At 41.8% G+C, this 22,238-nt stretch overlaps 1 protein-coding gene across 3 annotated transcripts in view; it reads right to left on the bottom strand.

Annotated features, from left to right (window-relative positions):
* The window catches only part of CSMD1 (CUB and Sushi multiple domains 1), a 1,994,958-nt gene that overhangs the window by 440,544 nt on the left and 1,532,176 nt on the right, over positions 1-22,238 (bottom strand). For all 3 annotated transcript variants that reach the window (XM_050950505.1, XM_050950506.1, XM_050950507.1), the window contains exon 23: positions 3,245-3,401. In XM_050950505.1, the coding sequence (XP_050806462.1) occupies positions 3,245-3,401 (157 nt within the window). The remainder of the gene's footprint in view (positions 1-3,244; positions 3,402-22,238) is intronic.

Raw genomic sequence — 22,238 nt, 5'->3', positions numbered from 1 at the left:
GGTTAAATACAGCTGACACAGCAGCACAGAACACTAGTACTTTACACTAGAATGACACAGGCTTCCTGCTGATTAGAAAACAGGAATGTTAAGTCCAGCTGTGGGACTGCCCAAGGTTCCATCATGTTCCCTCCAAAACTCCTACAACTGTCTCGGGCAAGGAAAATTTTAATTGGGGAGAAAAAATCCAGGCAACTATAACAACAGAAATTATAAAAACAACACTGACATTTTTGATCCAAACAAATAAAGGTCACAATGGAGTAAGCTGTGGCTATTCCATATGGCATTTTCAAGCTTATGTCTTTGCACCTGGTGCTTCATTGATGTCTTCCAAGCTTGGGAACTTAAAACAGCTGAAAAAAGCCTCTTACATTCTTTGGACCTTTTTAGTCCTTCCACTGCTTTCAATAAAATTCAGAGCAGAGAGAAAGTAAAACTCTGAGACATTTTGCTGAACTGTGTTTAAAAAGGATTAAAACAATAACAGAGGGGAATATGTACACATCTTTGGATTAATTCTTGAGGCTACAATGATCCATTAATCATCTCGGCAGAAGAAACTTTTTACTTCCCAACTTTTTGGTAGATAAAGGACAATTAAAAATAGATCAAGCTAAAGAAATTTAATTTATTGTTTGAGGGTAGATACTTGACACCAACCAGCCTAAGGCTTTGTTTTTGTTCTCCTCCACTAAAAGAAAAATGATCATAATCAATCCTGCAATACCAATGTGGATGCCTTCTATACACTGTAACAGACATTCCCTCTCCCACATTTCCACACTTAGAAATCATAGAAATGATGGTTGAAAGGGACCTCAAGAGGTAATCTAATTCATCTCCTTGCACTGAGGAGCAGGACCAACTATACCTAGACCATGTCTGAAAGGTGTTTGTCTAAACTGGACTTAAAAATCTCCACTGCTGGGGATTCCACAGCCTCCCTAGGTAACTTGTTCTAGTGCTTAACTACCCTTTCAGTTAGGAAACTTTTCCTAATATCTAACCTAAATCCTTGCTGCAAATTAAGTCAATTACTTTTTGTCTTTCCCTTGGTAGACACAGAGAACAATCCCTACTTCAATTGTATATATAGTGGTTTACGTATAGTTATGTCTTAAAAAAAAACAAAGAAACAAGGCTACTACTTTTCTTCTATCCCCAAACCCAGGCACTGCCAATCCTACAATATTGCTAAACTGCTACCACATTTGCTCCCGCAGGTCATAGCAGCCTTAGCCAATCAGGGCTAGGTTGAAATGCTAGTCTGATGTTTACTGTCCATGTATTGTGGAATACAAAGTACAAAGTACAAAGGACTGGTTGATAACAACTTGAGCCTTGAGAAATCAAGATCTTCCCATTTTTCTCACTCCTAGCTGGGATATACCACAGGTCCCTCCATCATCCTACTGAACACTGAAACTCCATCCACTGTATTATACCTGTTCCTCCAGAATTATCTGTAGTTAGTTACTGATCAAGGAGAGCGATCACTACAAAATTTTAATCTTCAGTTACAATTTTTCTTGCATTCCTGAGCCTTCCTACCTAAACGATTTGACTGATAATTGAATTCCCCATATATTTGATGCCAAGATCTGCTCACATTCTGACTAGTACAAGGCATGATTGTATACTTACTTAGTCAATGGATTTCTGTATCATTGTTTTGCTAATGAGATATTGAAAACTAAGATGAGCACCATTTTTCCCATTTTTCTGCTTTCATGGGTCATTCAACTCATTTATTATGGTGTTTTTAATTTCAGCATCATATAAAGAGTCCCAGAATGTTAAAAAGCAAAAAAAGCATTTGCACAAGCACCAGAACTGAGTTCAGTGTTGTTAATCATGCATTTTGGTAGTTCTAAAATCTGATGTTATTAATTGCTTCATTACTGGTTTTGCATATAGATAACTGAAAAAAGGACCACAAAGACAACATGTTAATGGCAGGTGATGTACTCTTTGTGGGCATCTAAAACTGAGAAATCAGATATAGATTCGATGGATTTATTTGGCATTAGATTTATTAAGCCAACAATTACCAGATCCCTTTAACAGTCTTATAGTAGTCACCAGTCTATTTTATTCACTTTACAGAAAAACAAAAACAATCCAAACAGAACTCCTGACCTTATAAAATTTCCACTCTGTTAGAAAATTTACGATAAAGTTCTAGTGTATAGAAAACAAGGGACTCCATGCTCACTTTTACAACTGCACTTGCACCCACAGATGAGTGAAATCTACCTACATGAAATATTTCTTAGTTTCCCCTAATACTGCAGAATTTCTTCCCTATGGGTCCATTGAGTTTAAGTTTACTGCAACTGGAGGAAGCAGGACTACAGTGAAAGGAGACAAGAGAGGGAAAGTGGCAACACTCTCTTGGATCTTCTGTCCCCAATCCATGATGGAAGTCAGCGTCAGCACAAGTTCGTATAGATTGAGGTTAATTCTCTCTGTATGCTGCAGATCCCCACCTTAAGGAGAGTTCTAAGAGAAGCAGCAGAGAGAGGAGACCATGCAAGCACAGTTTCCATCACTCCCACTGACCACTGCAGAAGTTGGTGGGGCAGGGTAGTGGAGAGGAGACACAAGTAAACTTGCCTATCGGACTCTTACTTTCTGCTGATCTTATGAGATCCCTGGATTCTGGACAGGATCCCCACCTTTTTCTACAGGGTCAGAGGCAAACTGGGCAACCATGTGGTTAAGAAATCTTATGAGATTCATCAGTTTTTCAGCTCATGGTATTACCTCTCCCTTACATGAGTTATTCTTGTTTATGAGACAATGAGGCCCAAAGTTCTTTTCTTTTAAGCCCTAACTTTTTTCTTCCTACATTTGGTTGCTCAGGTTAAGTGCCCACTTTTAAAAATCTGACTCATTTATGCCAGAGTAAGACACTAATATACTCAATCCGTAGTACAAATATGTCACATTTTCTTTTTTTTTAAACCAATCCCCACTGTTCTGTTCACCAAAGAATAATGCTTTCCTAATGTGCAAAGATTCAAAATATTGCTTTTATTAATGTACTTAAATTCCTCACCAACCCAGCTGTGGTTGAAATTAAAATGTAATCTCATAAACACTATAGAGACTAGATACTAATATTCCTCATTTTTGTGAGAAACCATGTCAGACAACTAGAATGGTTACATATCTCTCTTTAAAACAAACACCCTTCCACTCACCCTCCAAAACTACATGTTTTTTGTGAGCTACTTACTGGTGTATGTGAGCTGAAATCCTTGGTCAGTATCAGATCCATTGGTATTAAATTCTATCCACAAATGGTTAGAGGTGCTATTCAGGAACAGTCCCATCAGTTCATTTTTAGTGAAGACCCCCAGAGGACGAGAAGAACTGTCTTTTCCATCATATACCTTGTAAAAATCAAATCACAGCATGAAACTCTTTGTTATTTTTCTAGTAACTGAATTAGTTTAATTTATTTTTAAACAATAGCTATGAAGCTGCTTCTAAGATAGATAGCCTTTTCTAAACAATCTGTAACCATGGCACAGAAAAGACATTTTTTTCTTAATTGTCTTTCTTAGTTTTGGATTCAGATGAAAGACTAATATATATACACACACACACACACAAACATTTTGTGAGCTTATCTGGAATAAAATTAATATTTATACATGGATCTATCCTCAGAGATTTCATAACCTCATCCTTTTTTCCCCCAATAATCCATTTACAAAGGCTGAAAAGGTTTGTGACATTTGAGTCAAGGGTGTCTTTTCTAAAATCATTGTCAAAGGAGGGATGAGGTGAACCTTCTTCCACTCTGTTCCCTCGTGTCTGAATGTATTAAAAGCCAAATTGAGGTACTGAAGCCAAACTGTCACTTTTTATTTCAGACTCTGCGCCTGAGGTAATAATTTGATATCACATTAGAGAGATGTATGCTTCACTATCCAAACAAACTACAGGGAAGTTTGTTTTTAATATGCAACAGGAAAAAACAACAACATTAACCACTATGCTTTTAAAACTGTTCAATCAAATAAATGTGCTTTTGATTGGCCATGGACACAGGACTCATACTAAGGGAACCTGGTATTGATTTCGGATTTTTTATGTTTTCGTCTAGTATTAAAAAAAAAAAAAAAAAATCAAGGCCCTCAATTCCCCAAATGGTCCCTTGTGGTATTTTTGAGGACACTAAATGAATTCAGTAAACTATTTTTTTCTTATTATTACATAAAGCATATATACTTTCATTGAATTTATGCTTCCATAAAAAGATTTATTCCCTATGAGAATATTTGTACAGGATCAGTGAAAAAATGTGTTTCTACAATAAGATGACAACTCTATACATTTGGTTTCTAATGTACAATAAAAACTCTACCCTGATTACCCTGTTTTGCTGTGTTGCCTAATGTGACTGCAGTTGAGCTGTATAAGAATCCCTGCTTGTGTTCCCCTTTCCTTAAACTCTGTCTATTCGTTTGTGTATCCTTAGGCTGGTCTACACTGGGAGTCTGCCCTGATTCCAGCCCTCAATGATCAGTCATCTGTTTAATTGCACCTCTGCAAATTGCTAGTTTAGACAAAGTAAGTCATCATTTGCACCAGGATGGCGTATTACTGCTTGAAACCAGAACAAGATGCATTGGTGAAAATCTATTTATATTGTCTAAACTGGGGAAGGTTGTACTAAAGCAGCCACACTGGTGACTGACTGCCAATAGCTGGAATCGGAAAAGTCTCCATGAGATCTTTGGGAATGAATGTCTGGAAAGTGCTTAGTTCATCATGAGCACCAACAAATTAATATGGATATTGATTTCTGGACAGGTCTATGAGATGAAAGCTGATCAGCTTGATAAAAATGTTTAGATGTAAAGAATGAACTTTCTGACTGTAAAAGTAAAGATGCACGTGGACAATGCATTATTCAGGGCTTTACCTGTGCAATATGTAGAGCACACAGATGTGTATTAACCATAGCACTAATGAGAATTTCATAGATTGCATCTTAGGCCCTTCAGGCAGACATATCGCTGCACCCACACAGAGCCCCCATTAAACTCAGTGAGTTCCTGCTAATGTGTCTGTCCTTGCAGGACTGGAACCATGGGTAGCATGCTGAGAATATCTCACAAAATGTGTCCAGCTCTTCATATAGTGGTGCTGTGCTGATCTGACCCAGGACAAACTACAGTTCTTTTAACATTTTAATTAAAAATTATGTATCCGAGGATTGTAAATCTGTTGTGAAAACTGAATTCATGTATGGAGGCACTGTGGAATTTATTTTAAAACATTTTGATCAAATACATTTAGCAATTCACTGCGTTTGTAAAAGGCAAAATATATTTTGCCTGTTTTTAGACATCATGTGAATTACCTTTATTTAATGTCATGGGTACCATTTGCAATTATTGTTTTAAAAAAAAGTGATCTGGTTATTAGTTAGAGGGGGAAAAAATAGCTGCTATCTAGGAACTCACAGCCCACTACGGTTTTACAGCAAGTTTCTATGTATAGGATTATGGTAATCATAATGGCTTCATATAAAGGAATGATAAGACATTTAGTGAGACATCGCCTCTGTAAAGGTCTCCTCTCCTGCTTACCTCTGAGTTAGAGATACTCTTATTATCACCACTGTGCTTTGGTATGATAAGATATACAGTACCAGTTCCCAAACTTCACTTTGACACACCTTGAAGCACCATTGCATTAACTAAAGCTGAGATGACTGGAAACAATGAAGAAAGAGCAGTAATAAAGCAACTGCTTATTTTACTTAAGTAATTTGTTTGTCCTATGGTTGCTATTATTAAATAGATTCTATCAACTAGTTGATAGTTCCTAGTTTGCTTTTACCTCAGATTTATTTGTGATAATCTCTTCAAAACTATAATGCATTTCTCTTTTGATCCTCCTCATCATTTATTACATTTCAGTACACAAGTGTGTGCAAAAGTGGTTTACAAAAAAAGTAAGACACAGGATGAAATCCTGGCCCCACTGAAGTAAATGGCAAAACTGCTATTGACGTCAATATACTCAGCATTTCATCTATAGCTCCTAGAGTGAATAGTTTACAATCTGCATTTTAGACATGACACAATTAAATATGTTAAATTAATAAAGTGGGGATTAAAGGAAGAATGGATTAGAATTACAATAACAATTTAACCTATTCATGTGGTTTAGGTATTTTCACATAACCGTGGTTCTGTTTTAATTTTTTTTTTATTTGAATCCTCATCCCCTGCCCCCTAAGCTACAATCATTCCCTTCCCTCCATTTTCAAACTTTGACCCAAACATGCAAACCTTTACCCACATGAGTACTCCTTAATCACACAAATTGGCCCACTGAAGTCAACAGTCTTGATCCAGGTAATTCTAATGATGTTAATCAATAACACCCTGATAAACTGGTTTGTTTTGTTGTGAAACAATTAATGTCTATATCTAGGCATAACACCTACAATTATCAATGATTCCGGCAGTAAAGCTGGTCCCATTTTTTTTTACAAATGAAAATATTTTTCTTCAAAAAACAGGTATTAGTTAAAATATTTTTTTCCAAAAAACATTTTAATCTTAAAAAAAAAAAAAAAGATTTTTTTAATGGAAACTATTTTAAAAATTAGCATTTTTTTTTAGTTTGCTCACTTGTTTTTCATTTTTCTTTTTGACTTTTTCATTTCCAATTTGAATTGGTCAGCTTAGTCACATAGAGAGCTTTTAATTAAATCTCATGTTTTCATTTTTGAATAGCAACATGAAAAAAAAAGTATTAAGTTCAAAAATTCCTATTGAGCCAAAGGGAGTTTACACATCATGTTTTGGAAGTGTGCCAAAATGATGGCTTTTTTTGTTAGGTTTTACCCTATAGGATGATAATTTCCTTAAAATATATAACTAGAAATCATAATTAAAAAAATAGAATTGTTCAAAAACTCGGATTAGACAATATACAAATGTTTCTCTTTATAACTCTTGGGAACTAGCTAGCTGAGATAATTGAATATGGGCTATAGAGCCTTTCACCAATGTTATTGCTTCTACTCCTGGAGGAATTCTGTGCCACTGCACATGCACTGAATTCATATCCCCCTGCAGACTTTCTTTTTTCTCTGCAAAATATAGATTCTGCTGGAGAGATGTTGCAGTTACATCTTTTGCCCACCAGGGGCTGCTGTGGTGCCAGGAGAGAGGGCAGCCAATTGGTGGAGAGAGACAAGGAAGAGGCTGTGTTCCTCACAGCGGGGCCAGGAGAGGAGGCATGGGACAGACAGCACGAGGTACAGGGGCTTGCTGGGGGGTCACAGACTGGGGTTCAGAAGGGCTAGTGGAGGTGGGCAGACCAGGGCGCAAGCTCAGGAGCTAGTGGGGTGACAGCATGTGGGATGGGTGGTAGGGAGCTCTAGGGACACACGAGATTGGGGGAGAGGTTCCAGGGACCCAGTGGAAGGGGAAGGAGGCTGCAAGGACATCGGGTGATTGGGGCAGATGTGCCTGACTGAATGGGAGAGGCCAGGGGTCAGCCAGGGGCTGCATAGAGGAGGCTCCCCAACTCCCTAAGAATCCTCCTGTCCCTCCCCTCAAAAACCTTCTTCCATACTTCTCCCACCCACACCCAACAATCCTCCAGGTTGACTCTCCAGCTCCTTCCCTCTCCCTCAGCTCCTCCATTACCCCTGAGCCCTTTGTACTGACTTTTGAGGGATACTGAAAATACATTTCTGTATTGTAGTTTAAATGAATTACTCAAAGTTCTGTATTAATATGCTTAGTAAGGAATCTGTTGGTCCAAAAAATACAACCATTTCCTGAATCTTTTTCTTTTTTTGTCTGTATTGTTACAGACATACTTGATTAAAGGTATTTTGAAATAAATTACAAAAATAATTGAAACTTGCATGATTATATTGTATTATTTTGACAAACAAAATATTCAGAATTTTGCAGAATTTTAAAATATTTTGTGGAGAATTTTTCCTTTTTTGGTGCAGAATTTCCCCAGGAGTAAGCTTCTCAAAGTTAAACTCCAGCTTCAATCAATATGGATTTTAAAGTCCTTACAAGCTGATGTCTATTCTGTGACCTATGCAAGTTATCTGGCGTTTGGAGTCCAATATTTAGTGGACATCTTTCCATATTGTAGAAAATACTGTCAAAATTGGACATTTTATTAAAAGTCTCTATTAAGAGGTCCATGCTAGGAGACCATAATGCCAAGGAGCAACCCACAGAGAAACTTCATACCATTCAGGGCTGAGGCATGTTTGCTGAGGCCATGTAGGAAGCTTATACTTTTATTGTCCATGCTATACTTCATTTGTGGGAAAAGACAGGGTTTCAGCTTTCAAGGTCACCATTTAAACAAGTTGAACAACAGATGTTAATTCAAAAAAATCCACTATACTAGTGTACATTTTTATTTATATTGACAATGGAAAGAAACAGTTAATACTCTGCTCAAAAATCATCTTTCTGTGCCTAGGCTTTTCATGATCATGTTCAATCCAACATATTTAAAATCCCAGCTGCCTTGAAAGGCATTTCCTAACCTACCTGTGAAGTTAAGTGAACAGCATTGAGTTCCTATAAAAATGCACTCTCTCCTTCTAGGGCAGGCGGCATTTTCAAAAGAGATTAGTGATTTTTGGGTCCCTCCATTTTTTGGATACCCCATTCAAGTCACTTAAAGGATCCAGATTTTCAGAAAGTACTTAGCCTTTGAAAATCAGGTCCCTAAGGTACCTTAATTTGGGCACCTGAAAACAAGGGACAGGATTTTAGTCAATATTTAATGCTACATATGCTCTGCTTTGTAGGAGTAAGCATTAAGGGTCAACTTTTTAAAGGTACTTGGGATTTGGGAACCTAGGCACTTTTGAAAACCCCACTTGGCACCTATCAGCATCTTTAGACACCTAAATACCTTAAAAATAAGGCTCTAGGTGCCTATCTGCATCTTTAGGCATGTCAATACCTTTGCATATCTGTCTCTAAGCCCACGTCCACACTACAGGGTAAAATCGATGTTAATAAAATCGATTTTATAAAGCAGGCTTTATAAAATCGATTTTGCGCGTCCACACTAGGGCTACTTACATCGATGTTGAGCGTCCATGTTCCCTGGCGTCCATCTTTTCCCTGAGCGTTGCACTCTGGGTACCTATCCCACAGTTCCTGCACGGGTCCCTGCCCTTTGGAATTATGGGTTACTAGCCCAGTGCATGATGGGATCAAAGTCCCCGTCCTGGGTGGTTCTGGGTACAGCCCCCCCCCCTTCCTGTAAACGGCACACAGTCAGTTCGCGCTGTTTTTACTGGCTGCAGTGAGGGAAACGCCATTTTGCAGCAAGCATGGATCCAGGTCTGCTCTTGTCCTTGATCGCTAATGCTGTAAATAATTCACGCATTCTCGTTCTATCACTGCTGACCCATGATGCAGAAATGCAAGAGAGAATGCTTGAATGCGGGGACGACAGCGATGACGAACTGGAGAACGAGTTTTCTGACTCCCCGGGCCCCTGCACGTTGGAGCTCCTGACGGTTACGGGTGAGGTTCTACCCGTTCCGCGCCGCTTTTGGGCACGGGAAACAAGCACTGACTGGTGGGACCGCATAGTCCTGCAGGTGTGGGACGATTCGCAGTGGCTGCGGAACTTTCGCATGCGTAAGAGCACTTTCTTTGAACTTTGTGACTCGCTTTCTCCTGTCCTGAAGCGGCATAATACCAGGATGAGAGCAGCCCTCACAGTGGAAAAGCGAGTGGCAATAGCCATATGGAAGCTTGCAACGCCAGACAGCTACCGGTCAGTCGGTAATCAATTTGGAGTGGGCAAATCTACTGTGGGGGCTGCTGTGCTGGAAGTATCCAAAGCAATCATTAAGCTGCTGCTTCGAAAGGTTGTGACTCTGGGAAACGTGCAGGCCATTGTGGATGGCTTTGCTGCAATGGGATTCCCTAACTGTGGGGGGGCCATAGATGGAACCCACATCCCTATTTTGGCACCGGAACACCAGGGTGCCCAGTACATTAACCGCAAGGGGTACTTTTCGATGGTTCTGCAAGCCCTGGTGGATCACAAGGGACGTTTCACCAACATCCACGTGGGATGGCCAGGAAGGGTTCACGACGCACGTGTCTTCAGGAGCACTACACTGTTTAAACGGCTGCAGCAAGGGACCTACTTCCCTGATCAGAGAATAACAGTTGGAGATGTCCAAATGCCTATTGTTATCCTTGGGGACCCAGCCTACCCCTTGATGCCCTGGCTAATGAAGCCATACACAGGCAGCCTTGACAGTGCTCAGGAGTTGTTTAATTACAGGCTGAGCAAGTGCAGAATGGTGGTAGAATGTGCATTTGGCAGGCTTAAGGCGAGATGGCGAACGCTTCTTACTCGCTCAGATCTTAGCCAAACCAATATCCCCTTTGTCATTGCTGCTTGCTGTGTGCTCCACAATCTCTGTGAGAGCAAAGGGGAGGCCTTTATAGCGGGGTGGGAGACTGAGGTAAACCACCTGGCCGCTGATTATGCGCAGCCGGACACCAGGGCAATTAGAAGATCTCACCAGGATGCTGTGCGCATCAGAGAAGCACTGAAAAGTAGCTTCCTCATGGGCCAGGGTACAGTTTGAATGCTGATTTTCCTTTCAATTGATTGCTGCCCTCCCCGTCTATGCGGTGTTGCTGCTGCAAGATACTTTGCCTGCAGCATTCCTCAATTGCTTGCTTAGGTTACTTGCAAGAGCTGTCCATTGGAAAACATATACTTCTGTATTTCCCAATTATTACCTACCTCCACCATTAGCTGCTTCCGTCTGCTGCTAGGCACAGTACCTGCAACCTTCCTTAACTGCTTTTTTATTTAAAATAAAGTTACTACTATTTGTTACAAGAATTGTGTTCTTTATTTAAAATCAGACCCTTTCATCAATCAAGCATAATGTTTGTTGTTACAATACTGTGCATGAAATTTCATAACTCATTGTTCTATGGGGGACGGAGCGAGGGAGGTTTGGAGGAAGGGGGAGGGAGGTTTGAAAGAAGAAAGTGCATCAGAGAAGACAGAACAAGAATTCTCATGGACCAGGTTACGGTATGGCTGCTTTCTTTGTTTTCCCTGTATTGCCCATATCCCCAATTGTCAAATCCTGATGCTGATAACTAGCTTCCGTGCAGCTTTCCAAAGCTGCTTGCTTTAGTTCATTACCAATCTACAGTCACACTGACTTAATAGCATGACCTGAGAGTAAAAAATAGGCAAAGGTGCCATGGTAGAAGTTTGGATCATTAGAGGAGGGAAAAAAACAGGACACAAAGGGCTTTTCAATCTAATGAAAGCCTTCTGGTTGGAGTGTCCGCAGCGGTGGAGGGGGCTGGTGCAGAGAGCCTTCCCCCACGCGTTCTTACACGCCTGGTTCTGGAAGGTGTGGGACAGGGTGAGTACTGAGGGAGGTTATACACGGGCTGTAGGGGCATTCTGAAACCACGGAGCTCTTGCAGCATATCGCGGAGGATGTCAGTCTGATCACGAAGAAGATCCAGAGTTGCTGCTCGCCAGCGCTGATCTTCCTGCCACCTGACATCATTTTTGGCGTCCCTCCTGTCTTCGCGTTGGTCCCTCCTGTCTTCGCGTTGGTCCCTCCTGTCTTCGCGTTCACTGGCAGCCTCCCTGTACTTTGCGACCAATTGCTTCCATTCTCCCTGCTGAGCTCTCTCTGTACGGGTTACTGCCATAATTTCGGTGAACATGTCCTCACGCGTCCTCCTTTTCCTCAGTCTTCTTATGATACCCCCCCCACGTAGATGAGAAGCGAGAGGGAGGCTGGAGAAATGTGCAGCTGTGTGTGGGGGGGTGGGGTTTGGAAAGAGTGATAAAAGAATCATAAGAGACACATTTCACACAACCATGCATACAGTCTCTCCCCTCACTGACCTGTGCCTGTTACCGAACCTTGAACATTTTACTTTACCAAAAGGTCACCTTATGATTCCTTTAATACTTATTGCTTGTGGCTGAGGACAGAGAGTTCTGCTCAGACGCAGGTCAGGGGAGCACACAGACCATGTCCGGAGAAAATGGTAAGTTAATAATGGCTAGTAATCCCTGTAGTAGATTGTACTGGTAATCAAGCTACTCTCCTTCCCTGGTTTGCTCTCGCGTTCCCCAAACCACCCAGCAAACCGCAGGCAAGGAGCCCTGCTTGTTCGGGGAACGCGAGAGCAAAGCAGGGAAGAAGAGTAGCTTCCCGCGGTTTGCTCTCGCGTTCCCCGAACCACCCAGCAAACCGCAGGCAAGGAGCCCTGCTTGTTCGGGGAACGCGAGAGCAAAGCAGGGAAGAAGAGTAGCTTCCCGCGGTTTGCTCTCGCGGTCCCCGAACAAGCAGGATGAATCCGCCCTGTAACAATGGAGACTTTTCTAAAAACCACCTCATGGGTCACTGTTTTAGGAAAGGTTTTTAATCTACTTGGTCAGTGACTCTAAGTACAGGTAGTGATTTGAAGCACCCAGTAAAAAAGGCTTACATTAAACTGAAGCTTTTAGTAAAAAAAATTACACTCACCAGAGGATGGTCCCTCAGCTTCATTTTCTGGAGTACTGCCTTGAGATGGCTGGCAGGGAACCTCAGTAAGGGTGAGGAAAAGATCCTGGCTGTTTGGGGGGATAAAATGCTCTGTGCTCTCTGCTGGAGCCTCCTCCTCTTGGTCCTCATCATACTGATCATCGCCATCAAATAAATCTTCCGTAGTTGCAGGAATCACAACGCCCACCTCTGAATCAACAGACAAGGGGGGGTTCGTCGTTGCGCTGTTCCCCAATATTGCGTTAAGCTCGTCGTAGAACCGGCATGTTTTGGGGGCAGAGCCTGACCTGCCCTTTGCTGCTTTGGTCTTCTGATACGCCTGTCTGAGCTCTTTCACTTTCACTCGGCACTGTAACGAGTCCCTGGTATGTCCCCTCTCCCGCATGGCATTAGAAATTTTTTCAAAGGTTTTCTCATTTCGTCTGCTCGAGCGCAGTTCTGAAAGCACTGACTCTTCTCCCCATACAGCTATCAGATCGAGTAACTCCTGTGTGCTCCATGCTGGAGCTCTTTTCCTATTTTCAGGAGACTGCATTCTTCTCTCTGCTGCTGAGAGCTCCACGCTGTGCAAGCAGGAAATGGAATTTCAAACTTCCCGGGGCTTTTCCTGTTTACCTGGCCAGCAGAAGAGTACCTTTACCTGTGTAGAGCGGCCACTAGAGCACTGTGGGATACGTCCCGGAGGCCATTAACTTCGATGGCCGTCCACACTATCATAAAATCGATTTTAAAAAATCGATTTTGGGGTTACTCCTCTCGTTTTGATGGAGTTCCAAAATCGATTTTAGGGACCCTTAAAATCGATTTTATGCACTCTGTAGTGTGGACGGTTACAGCTTTAAATCGATTTAGAGCTCTTAAAATCGATTTAAAGCTCTAGTCTGGACCTGGCCTAAGAGCCTTACCTCTGAAATCTCATGCCTTTTGTCATGCCATGTCCTTAACAACCTCGTATTTTTAACCTAAATCATCCTGCTTAGAAAGTGATGATGAATTGATTGGGAGATGCCCTGGCATCATTCAGCCTTGAAAAATCTTCTCCTTTCAAGTAACTAGACATTATTTATGACCATTGATTTAAAGGGCCTGTGCAAGTGTTGAGTGGCAATAGAAGTGGAAGCACAAAAAAACAAGTTATATGGACAAGATGAGGGAATGTTTAAGTATCCTAAATCGAGACTGGATTCCTCAAGTGCCAAGAACCTGAGGATTGTTCACAGCCAGCAGAAAAGGATATTTGTGTTAGAATCTCTTAACATAATGGACAATTTTATTATTCTTACCTCTACAAACAATAAAGGGTGAGGAATAGGTAGGCTCTGAAATTATATGGACTATCCCAGCTTGATGAGCGCTAGGTGTGGAGCAATAAGATTCTAGTCCCCCTGAAAACAACAAAGCCGGTTCCCCCAAAAAGGGGTAAAGATCATGCACATGTCACCATAATGGCTCTCAATCAAGACCTCAGAATGACTGCTTGGAGGTGGGCATAACCATTGTTTGTATGTCCTTTGGAATCCCTGATGTCTACAACCAAGAAGCTATATGCATAGCAATGTATGTTGCCATGCACCTCACTGCTGTATCCAAGGCACATAGTAATTGCCTGAAAGGAAATCCACACTACCACCTGATTTTCAGCAATTATAGATTTGAGCTCTTCCCTGCTGTCTTGAGGGAGTTTATCCAAACTGTCTAATACTTTATGCCAATTCAGGTAGTCATTTGCCATTAACGAGATCTAATAATCAGAGATATGTAAAGTGAAGACTTGCTGAGCAGAAATTTTTCCTTCCAAATAAATCTGGACATTTTGGGGTTTTTTGTCTCTGGGTGTTGTTTTCAGCAGCCCTTGTTGCCTGATCCCTGTCTAGGGAACCTGGGACTGGATGGGTATAAAAATAATCAAATCCAGATGAAGGTTACCTGCTGGCATCTGTTCACTTTTTTTGGAGGCTGGTGCAATAAATGCCGGTGTCTGACAGATATATCTTGCTGTCTACAATAAACCATTGTTATTTGGCACAGCCAAACAACTAGGCAATAATATGTGTAAGATATTTAAGAGTTTGTGATTTTTCCTGCATTACCTTCTCATGTATTTAACATGTGGTGGAAAAGATCCTGAAATATTTGGCTATCTTCAGGCTGAGATAGTGTTGCAGGCACTACAGCTTTGTCCAGAGAAGATAAGGCAATACCTGTCAAAATTTTCTGCTTATTAGTCTGAGGTTGCTTTTAATTTGATACCTACTCTTGTTGCTCAATGTGGGAGAGCACCACCTATGTCTAAGGAGCTATTTGAGCTATTGAAGGGGAGGTGAATCTCATCCTCAAATGGGCAACAGATAAAATTCTTCTGTCAGGCTGCATGCACCAATGGCTCTGTAAGGTCAGAACTGGGATGGGAATGAGAACTAGGGCCTAGGGAGTGCATGCCATGGGGCATGCAACCTTAGAACCTCTAGACCTGTCATACCAGGAACTTCTCTCTGTCAGAGCCAAAATATCATAGGAATGGGACATCGGAAAGTAGGCAGTGGACACCTTCCTGAGGCATTTGGAGGCTGATGAAGAAAAGTGTAGGTTACTTACCTTGTTCGGGAACTGGAGTTCTTCAAGATATTTGTCTTTATATGTGTTCCACTTTAGGTGAATATGCAACCCATGTGCCTTTCATCAGAGACTTCTGGTACCAGTGCCCATTTAGTCCAAACATGCACCCTAACTATCCTCGTGCCCTATACTTAGGGTATATAGGGCAATGTTGGACAAACAACCCTCAGTTTCTTCTCCACCACAAATTCCTGTCAAGATGAGACTCTGAAGCAGAGGGGAAGGAGGGCAAGTAGTAGAGTACCCATAGGGACAAACTTCTCAAGGAACTCAAGTTGCTATACAAGGTAAGTAACTTCTCCTTCAAAGAATGTCTCTAGGAGTGAGCCACTTCACATGATTCCCAAGCAATATCCTTGGAGATGGCTGCTTAGGAGCTCGGTCTAAGGCTTTTTCAAGAACAGCAGTTTCAAAGGCAGCATCTGCTCCGTGTGTGCCCATATAATAGCTCTACAAATTTCTTCAATTGGAAAATTCTTCCTCAGAACTATAGAAGTAGACAAAGATCTGGTAAAATAAGCTATTAGTCTAGGAAGGTGTGATGCTGCATGATTGAAACATGACCATTTATATCATTAATACTGTTGCTGTTAGACAATTGCAACAAATCTTGTACAAAGTATATAATCTAAGGTGTTAATGTCAAGGTTATGATTTGCTGAGTATGATTATCCTGTTTGTATGCATGTATAATCTTTGTATCTAAAGTTATGAATATTGACCATGTACCAGTATTTCAAATGTGTTTGCTTCTGGGTTAACAGGCACAAGGTAGTTTACATCCAGTCTAGCCAGCACATTGTGAATGGACTATGCAATTTGATGGCCCATTACAGAACACAATGGGCCATAGAAAAGGCTTGTCCCCACCCAGTGAGCCTTCCTGGGTATGCTTTAGCAAGAATATAGGTAATGGCTGTCCTATGAGTTTTCATGAAAGGGCATGTGACTCGCTTATGTGACCCTGGACTCCATCTTGTGCCTGTAATTTTCCACAAATTAAGACTAAGAGCATCCCTTCCACATGGGAGTAGATATAAAAAAACCCCCAAAACATCTCCATTTTGCCTCTTTACTGCTCTGATCTCTGGACAATGGACTTAATGGTAAAAGAAGCATTCCAATCAATGGACTGAGGACCTTCCAATCTTTTGGAAGTTACCAGAGACTTTACAAGCCAGCAGTCTGTAACATCACTGCTACAAACCTGATATAAGAACATAGACCATATACATGCAATAATGGCTATTTGACCATTTTTAATTCTCTTCTCTCATAAATAAACCTTTTAGATATTAGATTGGCAACGGTGTGATTATTGGGTAAGTTCTGAGATCTCTATTGACCTGGTTGTGTGGCTGATCTCCAGGGATCAGAAGGACCCTTTGTTTGATGAAACTGGTTTTCAATAACCACTCATCATAAAGTCTAGTGTCTGGGTGATTAAATAAGTGCTCAGATGCCTAAGGAGATTGCATTTTTTACTTCTTGTTAACCAGTATGGTGAGACAGAATGTTACACCAAGCCAGTAACAAAAGTATCTCACTTTGAGGTAAGCCTGCCCTATTTCTTGTCAGTTTGTCCTAAATCTGGTATCTTGAACTGTGACCCGCTGAGGCACGATGACAGATGGAATGAAATGAAATGAGAAAGATGCTCCACAAAGGATTGAAGGAAATATGTAAAACAGTGCAGCTGATGATCCAGATGGTTGGACAGTTCACAACCCTGATCAAATCATCAAAACAAGTGTTTTCTCAAAGTTGAAAGCTACACTGTTGTTACCATGAAGGCTGGAGATCTTTTCTTAAATAGCTGTCTCTTAAGGACTTCTGTTCTTTGACAAGTCAGAAACTGAGCAGGATGAGATCTTTGTGCTGTCTGTGATCTACTAAATTGTCTCTTGTTTGCAGAGATACAGATTCCCACTGAGCAAAGTGTGGCCCTTGAATCCTTCAGGAAATGTAAGGATTTGTTTGTAGATTCACTGAACTGCTTTATTCCATCAAAGGGGAAACCCTCACCAGTGTTTTGAACTTCTCTCAGGATTCCAAAGGCTTTAAGCCAGGAAGCATGGTGCATAATGACTGGTGTGGATATGGAATGGTCCACCATATTGACCCCTGCAATGCTGTTCTTCAAATCAGCTGCTCCTCAGAGAGAATAATCCAAAATTTCTCTGGTTGATCCTGTAGTATGTTGTCAATAAAGGAACTGACCAATTTGGTAGCCTGAGTCCGAAATCTACACAGCTGTTTTTAACACCATAGCATGAGCCTGAGTCTCTGGACCCTGACCTCTGAGGCTCACTGCTCTGGGTTTAAAATTCAGTGTAGACATATACTAGGCCCTGAGCTACCCTTTGAGGGAGTGAGATGGGGTGATCTTTGCCTCCTTCTGGTAGGACCAGAAGCAGGCCTGATAGAATGAACTAACAGAAAAATATATGAGGTGTGAATCTAATTTTCTCTGTTCTTTTTGACAAGGAATGACAGACAGACAGAGCTATTCTTTGGGATGTGCCCTACCCCAAAGCAAAAAGACATCTTAAGTGACCATTGTTAAGCAGCATAACCACTTCACAAAAAGGGCAGTTCTTGAAGTTGGGAGACTTCAGTTTAGTTACAGTAATAACTCCCAGGACTATGAAAAAGAGAATCCCTCACATTAAGAGAATATTTTTGTTGTTGTATTGCCAGTGGGCATCCCTACATTATTATACACTGTAGTGGAGAGGTTACCCAGCTCCTGCCCTGAAGGACGTAAAACAGCCCTGGGAGAGGGCTGTGGGAAGGGAAAAGCTGGGCTTATTGGGAAAGCAGCTACAGCTGCAGCCAGTGCAATCAGGGCCCAGCTGGCCCTTATAAGATGGTGCTGGGCCAGAAGGACATACTCTCTCTCTAGTTCCCTAGAGGGGGAAGGATCTGGCTGCCGGGAATCTGAGAAGGGTACCTAGAGTGGAGCAGTGCTGGGGAAGGGCAAAGCGAGCTGGGGAGCTCCAACCTAGCAAAGCCCCAGGTTTCAGGCTGAGTTAAGAGCCCACAAAGGGTACTAGGGCTGCAGAGAGGAACGCAGAAATAGGCAGAGGCAGCTGGTCTGACCCACCTTGCCGATGATGAGTGGTTTACAGACTACAGTCTGCCCCAGGGAGCAGGGGCTAGTTGATGACTGGCAGTAGCCACTGAGGCAAGGTGGGGTTAGGGCATTGGGGTTTCCCCAGATTGTGGGTTACTACAGGGGCAGAACCCTGACATAGAAGGGCACTGGGGTCTGGGCGGGACACGGGGGCCAGTGGCAGGCAAGACACTGGCCTGCAGAGGGCGCTTCGGGATGGAAAGAGCTGATTCCCCAGACAACCAGCAGGAAGCACCATGCCGGTGAGTCGTCTCCTTGCTACAAGTGGGTGGGAGCTGAGAAGGGTACCTGAGGTGGAGCAGTGCTGGGGAAGGGCAGAGGGAGCTGGGGAGCTCCAGCCTAGTAAAATCCCAGGCTGCAGGCCTTGCTAAAAAGGCCAAAAGAGTATTAGGGCTGCAGAGCGGTTGCCCAGAGACAGACAAAGGCAGAAGACCCTAACCCCTCTGGCCGATGATGAGTGGTTTACAGACTGCAGTCTGCCCCTGTGAATGAGGGCTAGATGGGACTAGCAGTAGCCATTGAGACGAGGTTGGGATAGTGGGTTGGGGGTTCCCCTGGATGAGGAGACCCAGATTGTGGGTTACTGCTGGGAGCAGAACCCTGACATAGAAGGGACACGGGGACCAGTCGCAGGTGAGACACCAACCTGCAGACGGCACTCTGGGCTGTAAGAGTTAATTCCTAGGACAAGCAGCAGGACGGGCCGCGTCGGTGAGTCGTTGTCCCACCACATACACAAACAGAAACTTCAATAACTATGTACAAATAAGATTAATTGTTTTGCACAGTATCCAGGGACATGGACACTGCGGGCTTCCATTTTGCAGCCACAGGTGATAAGAAATAACAAAAGGGCTGTTGGGCCTGCTCTGCTCTTTATGCTCTTGAGGATGTAGGGGGAGGATGGGAGGACACTCTGGGTACAGGACAGCTACAGACACTGCTGGCCAAAAGAATCCAATGTCATATACGTGGAGTAACATGGGCATCAGAAGTGAAATGCACATGGACAGTCACCGAAAGAAGATTATTAAATTGCAATAGGCCACTTGTACCTCTAAAAGTAGAGCTGAGTGGAGAAAGGGAATTTAGTTTCTTCTTAGGAGTTGCACTAGGGGAGGATAGTCTTAGGCATAGATTTCCACATGTGATGGGGCAGCTTCCCTAAAAACTGTTTAACCAACCAGAGAAGGATTCCCCTTGCAACAGCTCCCTTGACCCTCGCACAAAAAACATGCTTCTGGTAAATGGAGGCATCATCAATTCAGCCTTATTTCCTGATGATTCTGGGTTGCCAGAAGGACATGGCTGTATAAGTTTTTGGCAAACAGCACCCAACTTACCCAAGAACTCTGGGATGAAAATCTTAGAGCTGCCTTTGCACTCTACCTCCTAAACTGGGTTGAATGCAGCAGCTGCAGCCTGGGATCTGGGCCTTAGGTACCAGTAAGGGTTCAGAAAGGGACCAGACAACAGAGGCTACACTGAGGACTTATGCATCCTACCTGTTCCCATTCTTCTAGATTAACTTTTTGGGCAATACTTGGCCTTCTCTAGATCGTCCAACATAGAGTGAGGTTGTGGCCATTTCCTACACTCCCACACCTCCAACCTACCTCACACACAGATGAGTGGGTTTTCTACCAGCAGGTGCCCAGCTCCCTGATTTCTGTCATTTAGGGAAAATTTGGCTCTAAAATTCAAAATACCATTTTGGTGTTTAATAAACAAATCCTTTTCTTGACAGAGATACCAGTTTCTCCCTTTGAAAAAGTGGGAAACATTGACACAACCTCCCATTCCTCTTTTCTAATATCTCCCACTTTCCTTATATCCCTCAATATCTATACTATATTTTGCAAAGGATATACAGTATAGGACCCAATTTTGATTTCCTCATTCACAGGAGTAGCCTCATTGACGTGAATAAGAAACCACACAAAAGTAAGGCAATTACATTTTGACCCTTTAATCATTAAATCAATGGAACTATTTGTGGGGTAACCAACTATTCAGTAGAGTAACAATTACACAGCCAGGCCACAAAAGTAAACAGTTATTGCTAGCATCAAAACTAGAACGTAATCATGAAAGTCAAAATCTGGAAGTTATATAACCAAACTCAGTTATGTGATAACTTCAAGCACTGTCCAATGTCTAGAAGTCAGAAACATAAATATGAAGTAGTAATTTAGGATATGCCAGATAATTTAGATCAGTTATATATTTTTGTGCCTTGTAAAATATAAGAGTAATTATTAAAAAGTGGGGAGGGGCATAAAAAACTATGCCCATAGGTACATTAAAAATATGAAAGTAGATTTTCAAAGTATTATTTCTTAATGGGACTATTTAGAGAGGTAAGTGAGGCAAAACAAGCCTTCTGTAATCATAGGTCTGGGTCTTTGTTGCAACAGTATTACAGTTATGGATTTGTAGTTGTAGGTCTTGTTGGAGCCCTAGGCATAGCAGAAAGGGTGAATGAAAGTAGGCCTGGCTTTGGTAGAATAGTAACACACTAGATGTTAGCTCACCAAGTAAGCACTTTCCTGATGAGAGAGGATGGTACCAGAAAACCCAGAGTTTTCAAGTAGCTGTGTAAACAAATTTCACAAGAGATGGTACAAGAACACACCAGCCCCTCATAAGATAAAGAGGGGATGCGAGAGTAATGGATGAAAATGTTTTGTTCGAACTAGCAGATTCAAGGATGGTAGCAATATATAGATGGTAATATGTAACTTGTCTGTATCAATGTATAAAAGGAGAAGTCATAGGAGGGGCATCTTTGTACAAGTCTAGGGGACAGCTTCGTGGTGTGCTGACTGAATTGGTACCATTGTCGCAAGCATACATGTGTTAGTGTACCTGTAACCATTGAGCCAGGGCAATAGTACTATGCTTTGTCGACAATAAACCTGGCCAAGTGCCTTCATCACCAAACCTAACCTATGGTCTTTATGAATAACATCAAGGTCTGCTGAATCTGCCATCTGCACTCACTGCTAGTGCAGCTAGCACTGGCTCCAGGAACAGCAGCACTTAGCAGCCTTAACAATACTCCACAGCACTAACAGTAGTATAGCTCTTTGCTTCTCAAATGAGCAAAGAAAATACTTTTGAATTAAATTAACACTGTTAAATACATTTATTCATGTATGAATGTCAATGCATCATGGAATTTTCAGAAGCCTTTACGAAATTTTGAGCACTAACTTCCAGTGATCTGCCATACACATCCATCCATCTCCTCGCTGGTTATCCCCTACGATGATGACCTTCCACCATTCTTTCAGTAACTTTCTCAAAGCTATTTCCAACCTCTACGCTTAATATGACCAAAGCACATAATTTTGTAGCTTTGATTTCCAACATCAGGGTCTATTTCTCTCCAATAATATTTCTAATATAAGCATTCATCTTTGTTTCCATCCAGGAGATATGCAAGAGTCTTCAGCAGCACCACACTTCAATTGTTCAGTTTTCTTCTTGTCTAAAGCATTAACATCCCATGATTCACATCCATACATCTCTACAGTAAAAAATAAGGCTTTTCACTAGACACACCTTCGTACATTTTGAGATGCCATGTTTCTTCCACATTTTCTTACAGAAGTCAATAGCTGAGCGAGCCATCCCTAGTCGTCTTCTGATTTCTTTGGGGTAGCCTTGTTGGCTGGATATATATATGATCTGAGACAATTAAATGTATCTACTGTTTATACAGCTTGTCTGTTAATCATGGTGTTGTCTTGCATCATGTTTTTGCTAGTATCAATGTAAATTCATTTTGATTTAATCACATTCAGGAGTAGCCCATATTCCTCACTAATTGTTTTTACATACTTCAACATTTGTTGCATTGCATCAGTAGTTGCAGCAAAGAAT

The sequence above is a fragment of the Gopherus flavomarginatus genome, chromosome 4 (genome assembly GCF_025201925.1).
Source record: "Gopherus flavomarginatus isolate rGopFla2 chromosome 4, rGopFla2.mat.asm, whole genome shotgun sequence".
NCBI classification, from domain to species: Eukaryota; Metazoa; Chordata; order Testudines; family Testudinidae; genus Gopherus; species Gopherus flavomarginatus.
The sequence above is the reverse complement of the archived record's forward strand: the minus strand, read 5'-3'. Positions and strand labels throughout refer to the sequence as shown.